The sequence below is a fragment of the Apium graveolens genome, chromosome 11, assembly GCF_009905375.1.
Source record: "Apium graveolens cultivar Ventura chromosome 11, ASM990537v1, whole genome shotgun sequence".
NCBI lineage: Eukaryota > Viridiplantae > Streptophyta > Magnoliopsida > Apiales > Apiaceae > Apium > Apium graveolens.
In genome coordinates, this window is record NC_133657.1 from 199343837 (window position 1) to 199359276 (window position 15440).

General features: G+C 32.1%; 1 protein-coding gene and 1 pseudogene across 1 annotated transcript; one reads left to right on the forward strand and one right to left on the reverse strand.

The window, feature by feature from the left end:
* Positions 1-666: 666 nt before the first annotated feature.
* Positions 667-2416, forward strand: LOC141696770 (heavy metal-associated isoprenylated plant protein 28-like). The gene is made up of 3 exons (XM_074500895.1): positions 667-778; positions 1813-1888; positions 2047-2416. Exons 1-3 carry the CDS (start codon positions 770-772, stop codon positions 2409-2411), a joined length of 450 nt encoding a protein of 149 aa, XP_074356996.1. The 5' UTR covers positions 667-769; the 3' UTR covers positions 2412-2416.
* A 149-nt stretch (positions 2417-2565) lies between these two features.
* LOC141696769 (lipid droplet phospholipase 1-like) lies at positions 2566-5675 on the reverse strand (annotated as a pseudogene).
* Between the last annotated feature and the right edge of the window lie 9765 nt (positions 5676-15440).

Consider the following 15440-nt stretch of genomic DNA (forward strand, 5'->3'; position numbering starts at 1 on the left):
AATTTTCAAAAATTAATTGCGAAAGTATTATCTTAAATATTTTCAAAAATATGGTTCAGAGTTACATTTTTAGTTGATTATGGTTACAAAACTCGTGTATTTACAATTGTTTTAAAAAATATCATATTTTCGCAACAAAAAATAAACTCTTTCTTTTAATGTTTTGAGTATACTTTTAAAACACCCCTATATATTAACATTGACTCCAGCAGAAAACACAAAATTACACACTTTCTGAAGCTTACTTTCACACCAAAGATCAAGGAAGAACAGATATACATATAATCACATATTACAGATAATCACACATTACATACATATACATGTCTAGGTATTAGGTAGACGTATACCACACACATAAATAAGCTATCATGTTATACATCATCTAGCTATAATATTCACAAGTTGCAGTTTTGTAGTCTGATCGTCAAAGCTTGCATGCAATTATAAACTAATTAAAACTGTATTTATAAACTCCATTATTCGGAGAAAAAACACATTATCATGATGATCTGGTCGGACCATTTTCATATTAAATTGGTCTCTCTTAATTGTTTGCATTTTCTCTTTCTAATTATGTGTTAGAATTGATATCCTATTAAAAAAGAGAGACTTTTAAGAGGAACAACATGTGTATTTGACTATATATATGACACACAGATAATGCAACTTCTCATTTCTGTTAAGCTAGTAACAACTTTTCTGCTAGCATTTTTTAGGGAGACCTTGAGGGTTAGCATCTAATTCTTGGCTCCGATACATCTCTAACATGTCAACGGTAAGGCACTCTTTTTTTCCGTATACATATGCAACCAAATGCATTTTATAAGTACTCTTTTCTACATCTGATTTGCATTTGATGGATTCTATTAGATGGTTGCATTCAACTAAGTTTAAGTTATGTAAAAGAAAAATTAGATGTTTGTTACAAAATTTTGTTGCAGTCAAGCGTTTACTGCGTTTACTTCATTTTTATCTTAAAGATTATCAAGTATTCCATATATTGTAAATATTTTCATCTCATTACATGCGCAGAGAGAAAGTGAGAGGGGAGGTTTATAGTTCCCGCATTGCATGAGTGTATATATATACATTGTGTTAGATGTGTATAATGTAAGCTTAAATTGTACAGTGTTCTACAATGTGCAGATATCGGAAATATAAGCGCTATACATTTTGAGTATGATTACCACAATCTAAACATTGTTTTCATATTTGATATATTGATTTGAAATAATACAATATTGATATAGAAAAAAAAATCAATCGTTGAATTTGTGATAAAAAGACAATCACATTTTTGCAAGCCTGGGATTTTAGAGATAGTGTTTTGTGTTATAAGATATATGTGGTTTGAATTAATGTGCTTTTCATAGACTTGCGCTCACTTTGTATATATCATAGAACGTTGTTTTCGGTTTATTTTAAGTGTTTTTGTAAAACACATGTCTACAGGTTTTAGCATATCTGAGTAACTAATATTTCTGGGTATGTAGTACTATTTTTTTTATAAACTTTGTTGTTTTGAGTTAATGTATTATAAAGTAGACGTCTTCCTTATCTAGTGAAGAAGACAAACATACATGGCATGTCTTAAGATGATGAACAGAATGTATCATATTATGAGCCTGTGAGGATCCTATAATGTTTGATGATATTTTATCATATCTATTTCATAATGTCATCTAACTTGCATAAATTTTTGTATATCTTGGGGTTTTTTGGCCGTTCAGTTAATGTTTGGTGAGAATATATAACCAAAAACTAGCTGGCAAGAATGGGTCTCAAACAATTTAAATTTCTTGGTTTTAGATTGTGGAGATGATGGTGCACATGGATTGTTCTGGATGTGAAAAGAAGATTATGAAAGCTCTTTCAAGATTAGATGGTACATTATCTGCTTTAACTCTGTTAATTTCTTCTTCACAAAAATCACACTTCACACACACACACACACACACTAGATTTGAGATAGACATAGTAGCACACAAGAGTTGTACTAAGATAGGTCCGGTAACACACTGCATGTTATCATATAATTTGCAGGGGTTGAAAATGTTGAAATTGACATGGAAATGCAAAAGGTAACAGTGACAGGATATGTAGATCAAGAAAAGGTCCTAAAGACAGCTGGAAAAAATGGGAGGCAGGCTGAGTTGTGGCAATTTCAGTACAATGCTGATTACCAAGATTTTGATCAGTACTACAACAATGATCAGTACCAATCTCAGAGCAATCCCACAGCCTATTCTTCATCCGACTATAACCCTACGTATACCTATTACGAGCATGGGTACAATGTACATAAATACAGTTATGAGCATCAAAATGCTTACTCGAGTACAATCCACACTCAACCAGCTCTTGCTTTGTTCAGTGATGAAAATACTAGTGCTTGTTCGATAATGTGAATATGGTTATCCCTAACATTTTATCCAAATGGAAATCCCTCTTCTCCGGGTAATAAGAGGTCAATGACATGAGCCTAAACGGAGATGTGTGTGTGTATGTGCGTGTGACTGGTGTGAGTATCAGGGTGAGGATCCCATCAGAACCTTATCCGCCTTTCAATAAATTGTGATGATGTTTGTCATTATAAATAAAAGATAACTAGTGGATGGAAATATTCTGTCTTCAGTAACTACTCGCAAAACATTTAAACCACCTGAATGCACTTAATTGTTACAAGTTTGCTGTAATGAGTGAGGAGGACTGTTGCTGTGTCTCTTGGCGCCTTAAACTTTCTGCAACATGAGCTACTACTCCAGCTCCAGCGTTATGAAACCACTCACTTTTTACCTTTACATAAAATCCCGATGAATTAGAATCATTTACAAAGCACTTAACTTTAAAATTTAAGAAACTTTAATGAAGTTATCAAAACATACATGAATGTTGTTGTGAGCAAAGAACGGCCAAAATGTCGAGTGAAAGTTTACATCAACCTTTTCCCATCCTAATCGTTGCAACCCACGTATCATTTCCTCTGTTAAGCAATTTGAAATCATTTTCAGTTGTTCAAACAATCTATTTTTTTCTAGGAAACAATTGTCACACATACAGAGATCAATCCTGAACAGGATCTTACCTTCTATAATTTCATGATACTGAAGTGTGTTGCGTGTGGTGGGAGTGTTTTGAGCTGCTTCTTTTGCTTTGGCCAATTCTGGAGCAAAATACGGACCCTCAGACGATACTGGTGGACAATACTCAACATCTACTACATGTTTGTAACCATCTAAAGACTGCAGAGGAGGCTGCCACATGCAGTATTTATTTGTTAGAACAAGAACACAAGCATAATTATAACTAATAACTAACAATGATCATAAGCAATATCATTATCTCTGTATGTGAAATTATTAAATCACCTTGACAAGTTCAGCCTCCCTTCTTATAGAGGACGTGCGCCAACCAACCAGATCTAAGTGATGTCAAGGGGACGGACAAAATCAATTTCAGTAGGCAACTATATTACATGCAAAATACATGGCAAATGGCTTACTCGTACTACAAAAGATTGAAAAAGGATACGGTCATAAGACACATTAGCATAAACCATCCGACATGTAAATGCACCAAGAGAAGATCTGCAGCACATATGAAGATTTAGAACGGTGACATCAATACCATGTATAAAGAAACTGTATAATGACTAATGGACTTACATAAATTTTCCTTCTTCGCAATCACATGCCATTCTTAATAGAATAGGTGGTTTATCTGGTTTACCATCAGTTAGGAACAGTTGGCTACCAGTTCGACCAACTAAAAAGGCAGCGACTGGTGCTGCTATTCTCTCTAATATGTTTACTCCAAGGACTAATGGAAACTGAAGATGGAAGAGGCATATCAAATATTAGCAAGGCAAACACAAGGTTCAGCTCTGTATGAAGTCTCTGTACAGGAATACACCTACATTATCATAGCTTTTTATGCTGCACTTTCTTGATAGTAACAATAGATTATGTAAATACTTTAGGCCTGTTAATCTGTTACTTGTTAAAGCCCAGAGATAATGATATCTCTAAACAGGTGCAGAAACTGTACGATTAACCATGCTTGTGAGACTACATATCTTGATTGAGACATTACGTTATTTTCCTTTATTTTGGACACACCATTGCTGTCTATGACATAGCATGACAGACTTTTGGAGATCAGGTCCTAAAATTGCAGTACGATGTATGAAGAGGGAATAGGAGTAGTGTTTCACTTAAAATTCATTTTTAAGTAGATATAGATTAATATGGAAACTAGAGACTACAAGATGTATACTTTTATTTAAACAAACCTGTTTCCTCCCTCTCACTCCTAGATGAGGTGTTGCCAGTAGTGATAAAATTGATTGGTTGTAGTCCCGCAATCAAACCTTGCTTCAAAGGAACTTCTTTGCTATTTTCTTTTGTTGGACAGACAAGATTGTCGATGTGCTGATCACTACTCACGTATGGTGTATAAAGAACAGCAATAGCATATCTTGTAAACAATCCGCCAAGAGAATGAGATAAAAAGGAGATTTTTCTAAGGCTTTTTCTCATCTTCACGATTTGCAGTACCTGTTCAGAGAAATAAAAATGAAACACATTAATAGGATAGGACGATTTCTCTCAAGCACATAAATTTTTACTAGAAGTTTATCAGTTGAACCAGCAACTCCATCTTTAACACTTTTAGCTTTCTTCATTTGATTACACTTAATTATTGTTCATCAAAAGCTAGGGGTTTTAGTTCCATCTGTGATACATCTCCAGGCAATCAGACACCGAAAGAGACTAAGTACTCACTTCATCTGCCAGACGTTTCCCAGCTCCATCAATCCCACCAAAAGTTTTAGTGTAACTATTACATGAACTTGCTGCGAAGATTACAAACTTAATTAAAGAAATTACTAGACTATAAACTGTGAAGAAGAGAAATACAATAAGAAACAGATTACAGAATACTAGGTGAAAACGACCCCATTGCCTATAATCGTCATAAACAGATTACAAATTTGAATATAGCGGCCTCTGCAACTTTCTACCATTATGACCTTCAATTTAGTAAATGTATCCCTTCTTCGATTCCAAATCTACGACATGGCCTTAAAATGCTTGAATCAATTAAAAGCCTTGGTAATTTCTTTCATTAGACAAATGCCAGCAACAACTTCAGGTTAATTTTAATGAAAAAATGTAAGACTTTCCAAGATTGTTACATGGATAACATACCGTAGATCATATAATTTCTCCCTAAACGCTTTTTCAACTTTGCTTCTACATATATCCAGTCACTTGGGCTGCATTTAAGAGTTTCAGCCATATCAAGTTAAGTGTCTATAAGCATTAATATTATATCAGGTATACTTGAAGATCAGAGCAAAAATCAAGTTATTTATTATGATGTCTTAAAGGAGACTGCGCCTGTACCTTGCCAAGATGCCATGAACAAGGACTACGAGATGATCAGGTTCATCAATCACATTACTATAGCCCTTTGTCGATGCAATAATTGGTTGAGTCGTACTCATTTCCCGAGCTACTAAGCCTTGTGATTACAAGAAACAATCAAGCCTGCAATCCAGCAAATTGTGAAGATGAGTTAGTGGCATGAACAATACTAATATGTTGTTTTTTTCTCAGGGACCAAATATCAGTTGACAATAACTTTAAGCAAAGTTCTATGTAGTTACAGGAACTAATTTTAAGGAATCCAGAGCACGTCATTATAAACTTTGAAACATTTTACCACCAAATTTTCACCAAACTACCATAAAAAGCAAAAGAGATGCAACTAAGTATATCAAACAACTATCCTTAAATTTTGTCCTATAGCATAAGATATATTCCCTCCGTCGCATTCTGTTAAATAACTAGTCGCTCTAAAACCTTAAGGTTGTAGAGGAAGACCTTAACAGGATCTTATACGGGCTCGAACCTGAGTCCCTCCCTAAATTTCGCTCTAAAATTTTAAAGTCAGAATCTTATACTCTTCAACACATTCTTTGGATTCGAGTAATGTGCATGAGAGCATTTAAATCACTGCAATGACTAGTACAAATATAAGAAAACATAAAAAACTTCGAAAACTCCCCGAAAAATTCACCTGTTTCTAAAAGAACTTTCACTACAAAGTAAGCATCTGTTTACAGGAATACCTAGACTAGCATGAAGTATAAATAAAAGCATAGTAATTACCGGAAAAATGGTGTAAACAGAAGATGAAGACGACGACGACGATGACGAAGAAGACGAAGGCATGGCAAGGATTTATGCAGTTGTATTTATTGAAAGCAACGCCATGAAAGTTGGATCAAAATGATGCTATTATTAGTACATACTGCCCATGCCCTGCTTGCTATGTTCAGACCTCAATCCATCACACTTCTCTATATAAAATTACAATGAACAAATGTCAACGTGTTATTGGTTGATAAATGTTGTCTTTTGTCAGGTTAACCACCTATAACGGCACGTTGGTACAATCTTATTCTTCATTTTCAAATTTTGTACTATGAATTTATATAATTTAATGCAAATGAGCCAAGAGCCTCTACAAATTATAAATGAAGGAGTAATCGAACATGTATATCGTAAAACTGATCTCAGCCTTCGTCATTAGACAATAAACTGATAGGTTTGGATAGATTTATCTAATAATTGATCTAAGATGATAATTTTTAACTTGTACTTAACGTTTTGTATTAAACAATTTTTATATCAATTTAGTTTGAAAGAGAGGCAGTCACATTTACATAGACATTTTGAGCCATAAAATCGTCGAAAATTGAATTTTCTTCCCAGCGTAGGGTTGAAAACTTGAAACTCACATTTTGAGCAATTTTAGTGTGTGTTTGTAATTGTAAATTATTATACTAGGAGTGGGTTCACTTCAGAAGTTTCAAAATAATTATGGGACGAATGATATATTTTGTTTTTTCGTGAGTTCCGTATCATAATTCATAACACATTTTACCCATTCTGATAATTATCTGGTTGAGTTCAGAACTCTACATGCCTTACCATCTCAAGATCCTAGTTTCGTCTAGCTCAAATTTAAATAGGGTAACAGGGGTGTACGCGGTTCAGATCGGATCGGATCGGTTTTGGGTAAAAGTCGAACCAAACCGTAAAGAACGGTTTTAGAAAAATTGTCATTCGCAACCGCATTTGCGGTTAACCGCATCAATTGCGGTTGAGAATTTGCGGTTATTGTGAATCGGTTTGCGGTTCAACCACTTATTTTAAAATAACTAATAATTTGCAAAAAAAAATAATTCGGAATATTAATAAATTCAAGTTTAAGTTACGTGATAAATTTACATTCAGAAATAAAATACAACTAATGCTCCGTGAGTAGCAAGATATTAAAAACATACAAAAATATGGAGACCAGAGAAAATAAAAAAGAAAATGATAAAAAAGATTACATGTTGATTACATTTTCCATTTGTTTAGTTATACATCTTGTAATGATTGTACATCTATGAACGAAGGTCTTAACATTAATCTAAGATTAGTTAATAAATGTGATATTATTAATTTATATGATATCAACTATATTTTTGGAAATATATTTTATTATAAATATATGTTGCGAGTTTGCGATTGCTGTTTGCGATTTTCAGAATTTAAAACCGCATTCAAACCGCGAACGAGTGGTTTTTAAAATTTAAATTCATAACCAACCCGCGTTCCGCGATTATCTGCAAAATGCGGTCGGTTGCGAGCGGGTTAAGCGATTGAATGTGGTTGAGCGGTTTGTCTGTACACCCCTACTCTTTAATATTAGCTGATGTACGCATAAGTTGACCCGAATACCTGGTTTCTAGCTATAAAAAAAATAAATTCCGTAACACATTTTTTACGTTGTAGTGATGTTATCGCTTTTATCACATTCGTACCAGAATGCCAATCTTGGGTTCTAAGTAGTTGATACTTAGAAGTTAGAAGCCCGGTCCAACTAAATAAATGGGCTCATGCTCCGGCCTCCAAAGCCTGCTACAAGACCCATGGTATTGAAGAAACAAAAATTGGTAGAGCATTTGGGATAAAGCCCAACTAAGCTAGGGTTGTAATCTTGTATGTTCCTTGGTTCAATTTTATGTAAATATTTATGTGAATCACAAAAAGTATAATTACCGGTGTTCTAAAACTCGGTCTAGGCGGCCGCCTAGGCGTCCGACTCGGATCTAGGTGGTAATTTAGGTATTTTTTAAAAAAATCCGGTCAAAATCGGGATTAGGCGGGCTTTGGCGGTCAAAAATCGGTCCTAGGCGGTTTAGACGGAAAATAATTAAATTTTTTTCTTTTAACGTTTTTATAATTTTAAATCATTAATTTCATAATTTCACACAATATCATGTCAATTTATAATATAGGGGTAAGAAGTAACAAGTAATCTAATATATTTATTTTCTCACTTAAAATATAAAATAACATACTATAATAAATTTAAAGTGTGAATAAATATAGTTAATATTGTAACTCAATAATTAGTACATAACGCATGTCAAATGTGGTTAGATATGTTTATACCATTCTAATTTCTTTTTTCAAACAAATATTTGACATGTTGATCATTATTATAATTATAAAAATTAAAAATAACTATTTATTCTTCTTCCGATTAATGTTCGATTAATCAATCCGATTAATCTCCGACTTTCGATTAATATCTCGAGGATACCCTCACAACCGCCCTGACACGCCTAGCGATTTCTGGAACACTGATACTTACTTTTGTTTAAATAAAAGGTGTAAATGCACTTTGTACTCTATTATTCGTTTCAAATATAAAATTTATATCAAAATTTAGAAAATTCAATTTGAACTTCTACACTTTAATTTTGAGATTCATTATACACCCCTTCAATCTTGTTAATTGTGTACGGGTAAAACCGGAAATTTCAACCAATATACTTAATTAAAATAAAATTTATCTTGTTCAAATAATATTAAAAATTGTATATCTTTTTATATCAACTATAAAATAATAAATTTTCAATTTCAAATAGCACTATTCATTTTACATTGATTTTCATTTTCATAATATCAATTTCAAAATTTTATTACTCTACTTATTTAAATTTATTTATATAATCAAATTTAATTGTTAAAATTGTTTTTTTTGTAGAATTATAAAATATTAGCATTAATAATATAAAATGAAAATCGAAACTAAAATTACTATTATCATTTAAAAATTAAAAACTTACAATTTTGTATCAAATTCAATTTTTAACATTATTTAAAAGATATAAAATTTAATTTATTTAATATTTTTGTTAAATTTCCAATTTTACCCTATTCAATTTAGTTAAATTTATGAAAATGGGTGCATACCGATTGTTAAAATATAGTTAAGGAGTGCACATGATTTTCCCAAATCCTGATACACATTTGTTTTTCATCAAAGTTGGGTGCAAATAACTCCAAATAAATTACATCTACATACTATTACCATAAAAATTTTGATGTCGTGGTTCAAATCATCATGGAGACAATTTTTGGTATGTCATATGTTATAAGATAAATTAATACAAAAAAAATAATACAAAACCCTAATTAAAATTTTTTAATTTGCCATATAAATAGTGTGCATGCAAAATTGAAATGAATTTTTAACTAAGATAATATTTATTATTCTTCGCAAAAAAAGAAGAAGATTACTCGTATTTAATAATTTATTTTTACACACTCATCGGCTTCGTTAGCCACTATTATAGGTATTAATTACGTGGCTGTTTCTAATTTTTTTTATTTGACCGAATAATTTTACAAGGTCTTTTGCTGATTCGATTAAATCATTATATATTTTGCAAACTAATATGTTTAGTTTTTTTTTATCGTAGATAATCCGCAGGCGCTACTTTCGGGTGTGCACCGGGTAAATCCTACGGCCTCACATAATAGCCTGCAAATCACGTGAACGAAGATAAACCGCATTTAAGCGAAATACTCTGGTTCAAGAGACATAATCATAACGTGAACGAAGATAAACCGCATTTAAGCGAAATACTCTGGTTCAGGAGACATAATCATAAATTTTCCTACCGTGAGATTCAAAAATGTGATCAAGAGTATAATTTTTTTTTTAATCAACTGAGCCAAATTATTCCCTCTTTAATCAACTAAGCCAATCCATGCGGGTCTAATATATTTATGTTAATACATGATATTTATGTTTCGTTATATCATTTTGATTCTACATGATTGTTAATATCCGATTAATCACTGGTATCATTTATTAGTAACAATTATCGGTTTTTGTAACATTAATCATGTGAAGCAATGCTATTCTATATGAAGATGATTATAAATGAAACAAAAACATGCAGAAAAGGGTTTCGGTTAGCTATAAAGCGCATTAAAAGCAGGAATCCGAAATGAAACCATACAAAAAAAGGTTTACGCAAGGTTAGAACAATGATGGAATGATAAGAAACCAAATTACGTTGAGACGCACGCTAAAGCCAAGTGCAGCTTTGGAGAGCAACGATGAATATGCATAGATAGATTACATTTACTAACACAGGAGACTGAAGGCAGGTACAATATAGTTGTGCTAATGTGCTTGAACAAACAAACTTGCCCAAATATTCTGTGCCGACAATTTCTCAACTAGTTCCATAAATCAAGGCCTTGTGTTTGTGTCATCGTTTATGCCAAAACAGCATTATGATTCACTCTTTTTCTAGTTTGTGATCAGCTTCACATTTCAAAAATAAACTTATTATAAATACTAGCTTTGGATAGTATCGTTTTTTAGGCGCTAATGACATTCAAAAAAATTGGTATTTCCGTCGAAAGTATACTTAGTAGTAAATATTCACAATTTAACGTGACCATTTCAACCGTACTAGAGTTCTCAGCCGCCCTACCTTCACCTAACCTTAGCCGTCCTAATTTTTTCACCCTTTCTATTCATTTCTATCTTCATATTCATCTTCGTCTCTTTTGTTATTTTTTCTTTAATAAAATTGAGATTTGTTTCACAAAACTTGAAAAATCCATTACAGTTCTTTCTACTAAGGGAAAAATTTGGATTTTATAATAAAATTCAGTTTTTGGATTTAAATCTTGGTCTAATATCATATTACAATTTGGTGTTATTCCGAGATTTTTGAATTTTGAGTTATTTTTCGTATTAAGTTATTTGTGTGTTGATTGTCTCGCTTTATGCGATGTGTCTCGATTTGTGCATGTAGTGGTTGTGTTGAAAATAAATTTGATGGTTTATGAGGAGATGTGGATATCTCGCATCAACAACACTTTCGGCGGGTCTATAGCTGGTGTCCGACAGGTAGATAGCGGGGGGTGCGCTTGGAACGGTGGTGAAAATTACATGTGTTCACCTCTCACAAAAAATATTTGTTCATAATATGAGGCCTTTAAACTTAGTTGTTGCAACTGAGTCCTCTGAACATTGTATTATCAATCGAATAATGTGAGGGTCAATTGTGAAGCTACCATTTTTGGGGAGATGCATGTTGTTTCGCCCAGACTAACGGAGCCTTACTTATTCAGGGGGGAAGGTGGAGCGATTGTCCGAGAAATCATTACTTCATTTTTAATTTTCAGAATATTTGTATTCAGTTGTTAAGCAATCCGGAAACAAAACGGCTAATTATTAGCTCTATTTATTTTTCAATCTGGTTGCATGATCAGTTGAGGGTTTGTTCCGATTGAGTGTCTTTCAAGTTATTAATTAAATCTGCTTTAAATTTGCCAAAAAAAATACTAGCTTTACAACCGTTCGATTCACGAGTCTTCATTATTTTTATATTATTTAAATTTATATTAATTTTTTGATCATTACCTTATTAGTATATTTATAATAATAATATAAATATTGTTGTTGGCAGGATTCGAATCTCAATATTGGGTACGTATAAATAATATAAATATTTGTTGTTGGTGGGGTTCGAACCTGAGAGTTTAAGTAGTGTATAAAATAATACATATAATTGTGTTGGTGGAGTTCGAAACTGTGAGTTTGAGTAGTATATAAATAATAATACATATAATTGTTGTTGGTGAGGTTCGAAACTATGAGTTTGAGTAGATAATCCTTTGAGTATTTGAATCTCACGATCTTGATCGATGATTAAAAAAATCCGAGAGTCATAAAGGGGGATAACCAAACCAATCAAAAAGGCATACCAAATTATACCCCATTCCGATTATTATAGTATAGTATAGACTCCTGTATTGTCGCCCACGTTCTATTTTGAAAAAAATAATTAAAATACGTCATTTTTTTGAGTTTTAAGTGTCGAAAATACTAGGTGACAGTAAATTTGTGTCAAATATACGCATATGACTTATACGTACATAATTTTTTTAAAAGTTTCAAAGAACACGCAACACGCATGTGCTTCTTAAGAAATTGATTTGTAAATACGTATACCAGAAAAGCGTTAAAGAAAAATTAAAGAACACGAATCTCAGTGATAATGATACGTGTACGAGTTACACATGTATGTAAGGTATTCAACGGATATTTTAGCGGACATCAGCACTTGAAGCATTTCAAGCTTTATAAAAAAAGTAGGTATTTTGATATATAATGCCCTCTAATTTTCATATCTCCAATTTAGCCCCAATACCGAATGCAGTTATTGATCTTATATATATATATATAATATATATAGGGGGCTGTTCAAATGGAAAGTCTTAAAATAAAAACTAGAAACTAAGGCCCAACCCACCTCTCTTTAGTACTATATCCACCCACCTTACTTTTAATTTCCTATACCTGACCCCGACTCTTCCCTCAAAATCCCTCGCTTCAAACTTAACTCATTATTCCACCCTACCCCATCGTCACCTCTACCACCACCATCACCCCCTCGTTACTACCATCATCCATGTTCGCTACTTTTCATTTACCACATATATTTCCCATTCATATTTTCTGAACTTTTTTATGAGCTTTTTTTCCCACCTCTCTACATATGTTATTATTGTATTAATAGTTAAAGTTATTGATTTGTTTGATATTATGGTTGTACAGTAATGGTGATGACGGTGAGATAGGTGGTGGTGTTATAATGATTGTGTTTAACGATCAATATAAATTCATATGTGCTATATTCCAACGATAAATCACTAATTTACTTACAAGAATTACTTAAAATTAGCTAATTTAACTAATGATATAAAAGGAGCAGAGATATATATTGAACTTGTTGGGACTGGTCACTTATGTGGGCTATGATTTATTAAACCCAAATAAATAAATAAATAAATAAATAATACAGGAAAAGGTCGAGAGCAGAAAAAAAAAATTAAAAAGGGGGAGACAAAGCGTTACTGTGAATCGTATATATACTGATATACTATTCAATCACTAAACCGTTATGACGACAATCATTAAACTGTACATAATAATCACCAAATTACACATAGTAATCACTGTATTGTACATATAAATCATGTTTACATGGTTGGTGCCCTAAACCCTAGACTAAATTAGGGTTTAGGTTCTAGAGTTTAGGCACCCTAAACCCTAAATAGTTGGAATGTTATCAACTAATTTCTTATTATTAGAAAGAGCTAAATATTTTTAAAACCTATTTAAGAAATTAGTGAACCCTTAAAAACTTAACAACTATTAAATTAAGTTCCAATTTAAATTTTAGATAGTAATTTCTAGATCTTGAATTATTAAATTTTGTAAACAGACAAAATATACTATTCAAAAAATGTTGAAGAGAAAATGGAATTTGAAGAAACTAAAATACAAGAAAGTCAAGATCAATTTCAGAGAATGAACCAAAACAAGAAACCAAAAATGAACAAGTGGAAGAAGAGGATAGTGAAAAAGATAAAAAATTATATTACACATGTATTCACTAAACCCGTATTTTGTGTGTAAAAGGTTAAAAACGTATAGTAGGATATAATGATGTATGATAGGGGAGAGAGATGGGATACCAGGAAAAGGTGTGGTACAGGAGAAAGACGATAAATCACTAATTATGTTTATGAGAATCACTAAAGTTAAGAAAGTTCTGAAATTATAGTAATTCCATTTAGTGATTATGTTAGTATAAATAGTGATTTATCGTCGGAATATAGCAAATATGGTATGCAAATTGATCGTTTGAGATGGAGAAAAATATAGTGAAGCGGATTTCAAAAAAAGTTTGTCGATTAATGGAAAATATTAAATTAAAAACAAATATAAAAGTACTTACGTAGTATAGATGTACAGAGGGAGAGGGAAGTTACAGTTGGAATTGGAGGGAGGAGAGAGAAAAGGTTGGGTAAAACTTGTGTGTGGAGATTCAATTCAAGCCTATAGAATTAGTGGCTATCATTGGTTTCTAGTTTTTAGAATAAGGTTGGTTTATATTAGACCATTTCCCTATATATATATAGAAGTTTTTGATCAAAATTTAATTAAAGTAAAAGGGCGGGATATATTAATAGATAAGTGTAATATATGATTTTATCATATTTTAATTTTATTGAAATTAAACAGTTTCTTTATTAGGGTATAATTTTAAAATAAAATACAGGACATACATATTTTAAATAGTCGGTAGATAATAATAGTGTGCAAGGGAACCCACACATAGGGGTGAATCGCTCAACCGCATCCAACCGCTCAACCGCTCGCAACCGAACGCATTTGCGGATAATCGCGAAACGCGGGTTGGGTTGTGGATTTTAATTTTAAAAACGCTCATTCGCGGTTTGTATGCGGTTTTAAATTTTTGAAAATCACAACCGCAACCGCAACTCGCAACATATATTTATAATAAAATATATTTCCAAAAATGTAGTCGATATCATATAAATTAATAAGTATACACATTTATTAACTAATCTTAGGTTAATGTTAAGATTTCATTTATAAGATTCACAATCATTATAAGATATAACCAAACAAATGAAAAATGTAATCAACATGTAATTTTTTTTATCCTTTTCTTTTTTTCTTTTCTCTCGCTCCACATTTTTGTATGTTTTTATATGTACTCCACACGAAGCATTAGTATTTATTTTGAATGTAATTTATCACGTAACTTAAAATTCAATTTATTAATATTCTGAATTTACTTTTTTACAATTTATTAATTATTTTAAAATAAGTGGTTGAAACGCAAACCGATCCGCAATAACCGCAAATTCGCAACCGCAAATGACGCGGTTAACCGCAACGCATTTGCGGTTGTGGATGACAATTTTTTAAAACCGCTTTTCGCGGTTTGGTTCGATTTTACCCCAAAACCGATCTGATCCGAACCGCGTACACCCCTACCACACATAACTCAAATTCTGATGACCCTATTTTTTTTTGGAAAATAACCCTAAAGTTATTAAAATGCACATTAATTAGTTTTTAACATATCGTACTTTTGGTACCGATTTCAATTATTTGATAATTTATTATATTTAAATTGTTCATATACGAAATGATATATATTGACATATAAGTGACCGCAA

What these genes read in the sequence shown, in the direction of transcription:
- LOC141696770 (XM_074500895.1), top strand. An exon ending in AGCTCTTTCAAGATTAGATG is followed by an intron (nt 1,889 to 2,046) that starts GTACATTATCTG and finishes TATAATTTGCAG; the next exon opens with GGGTTGAAAATGTTGAAATT.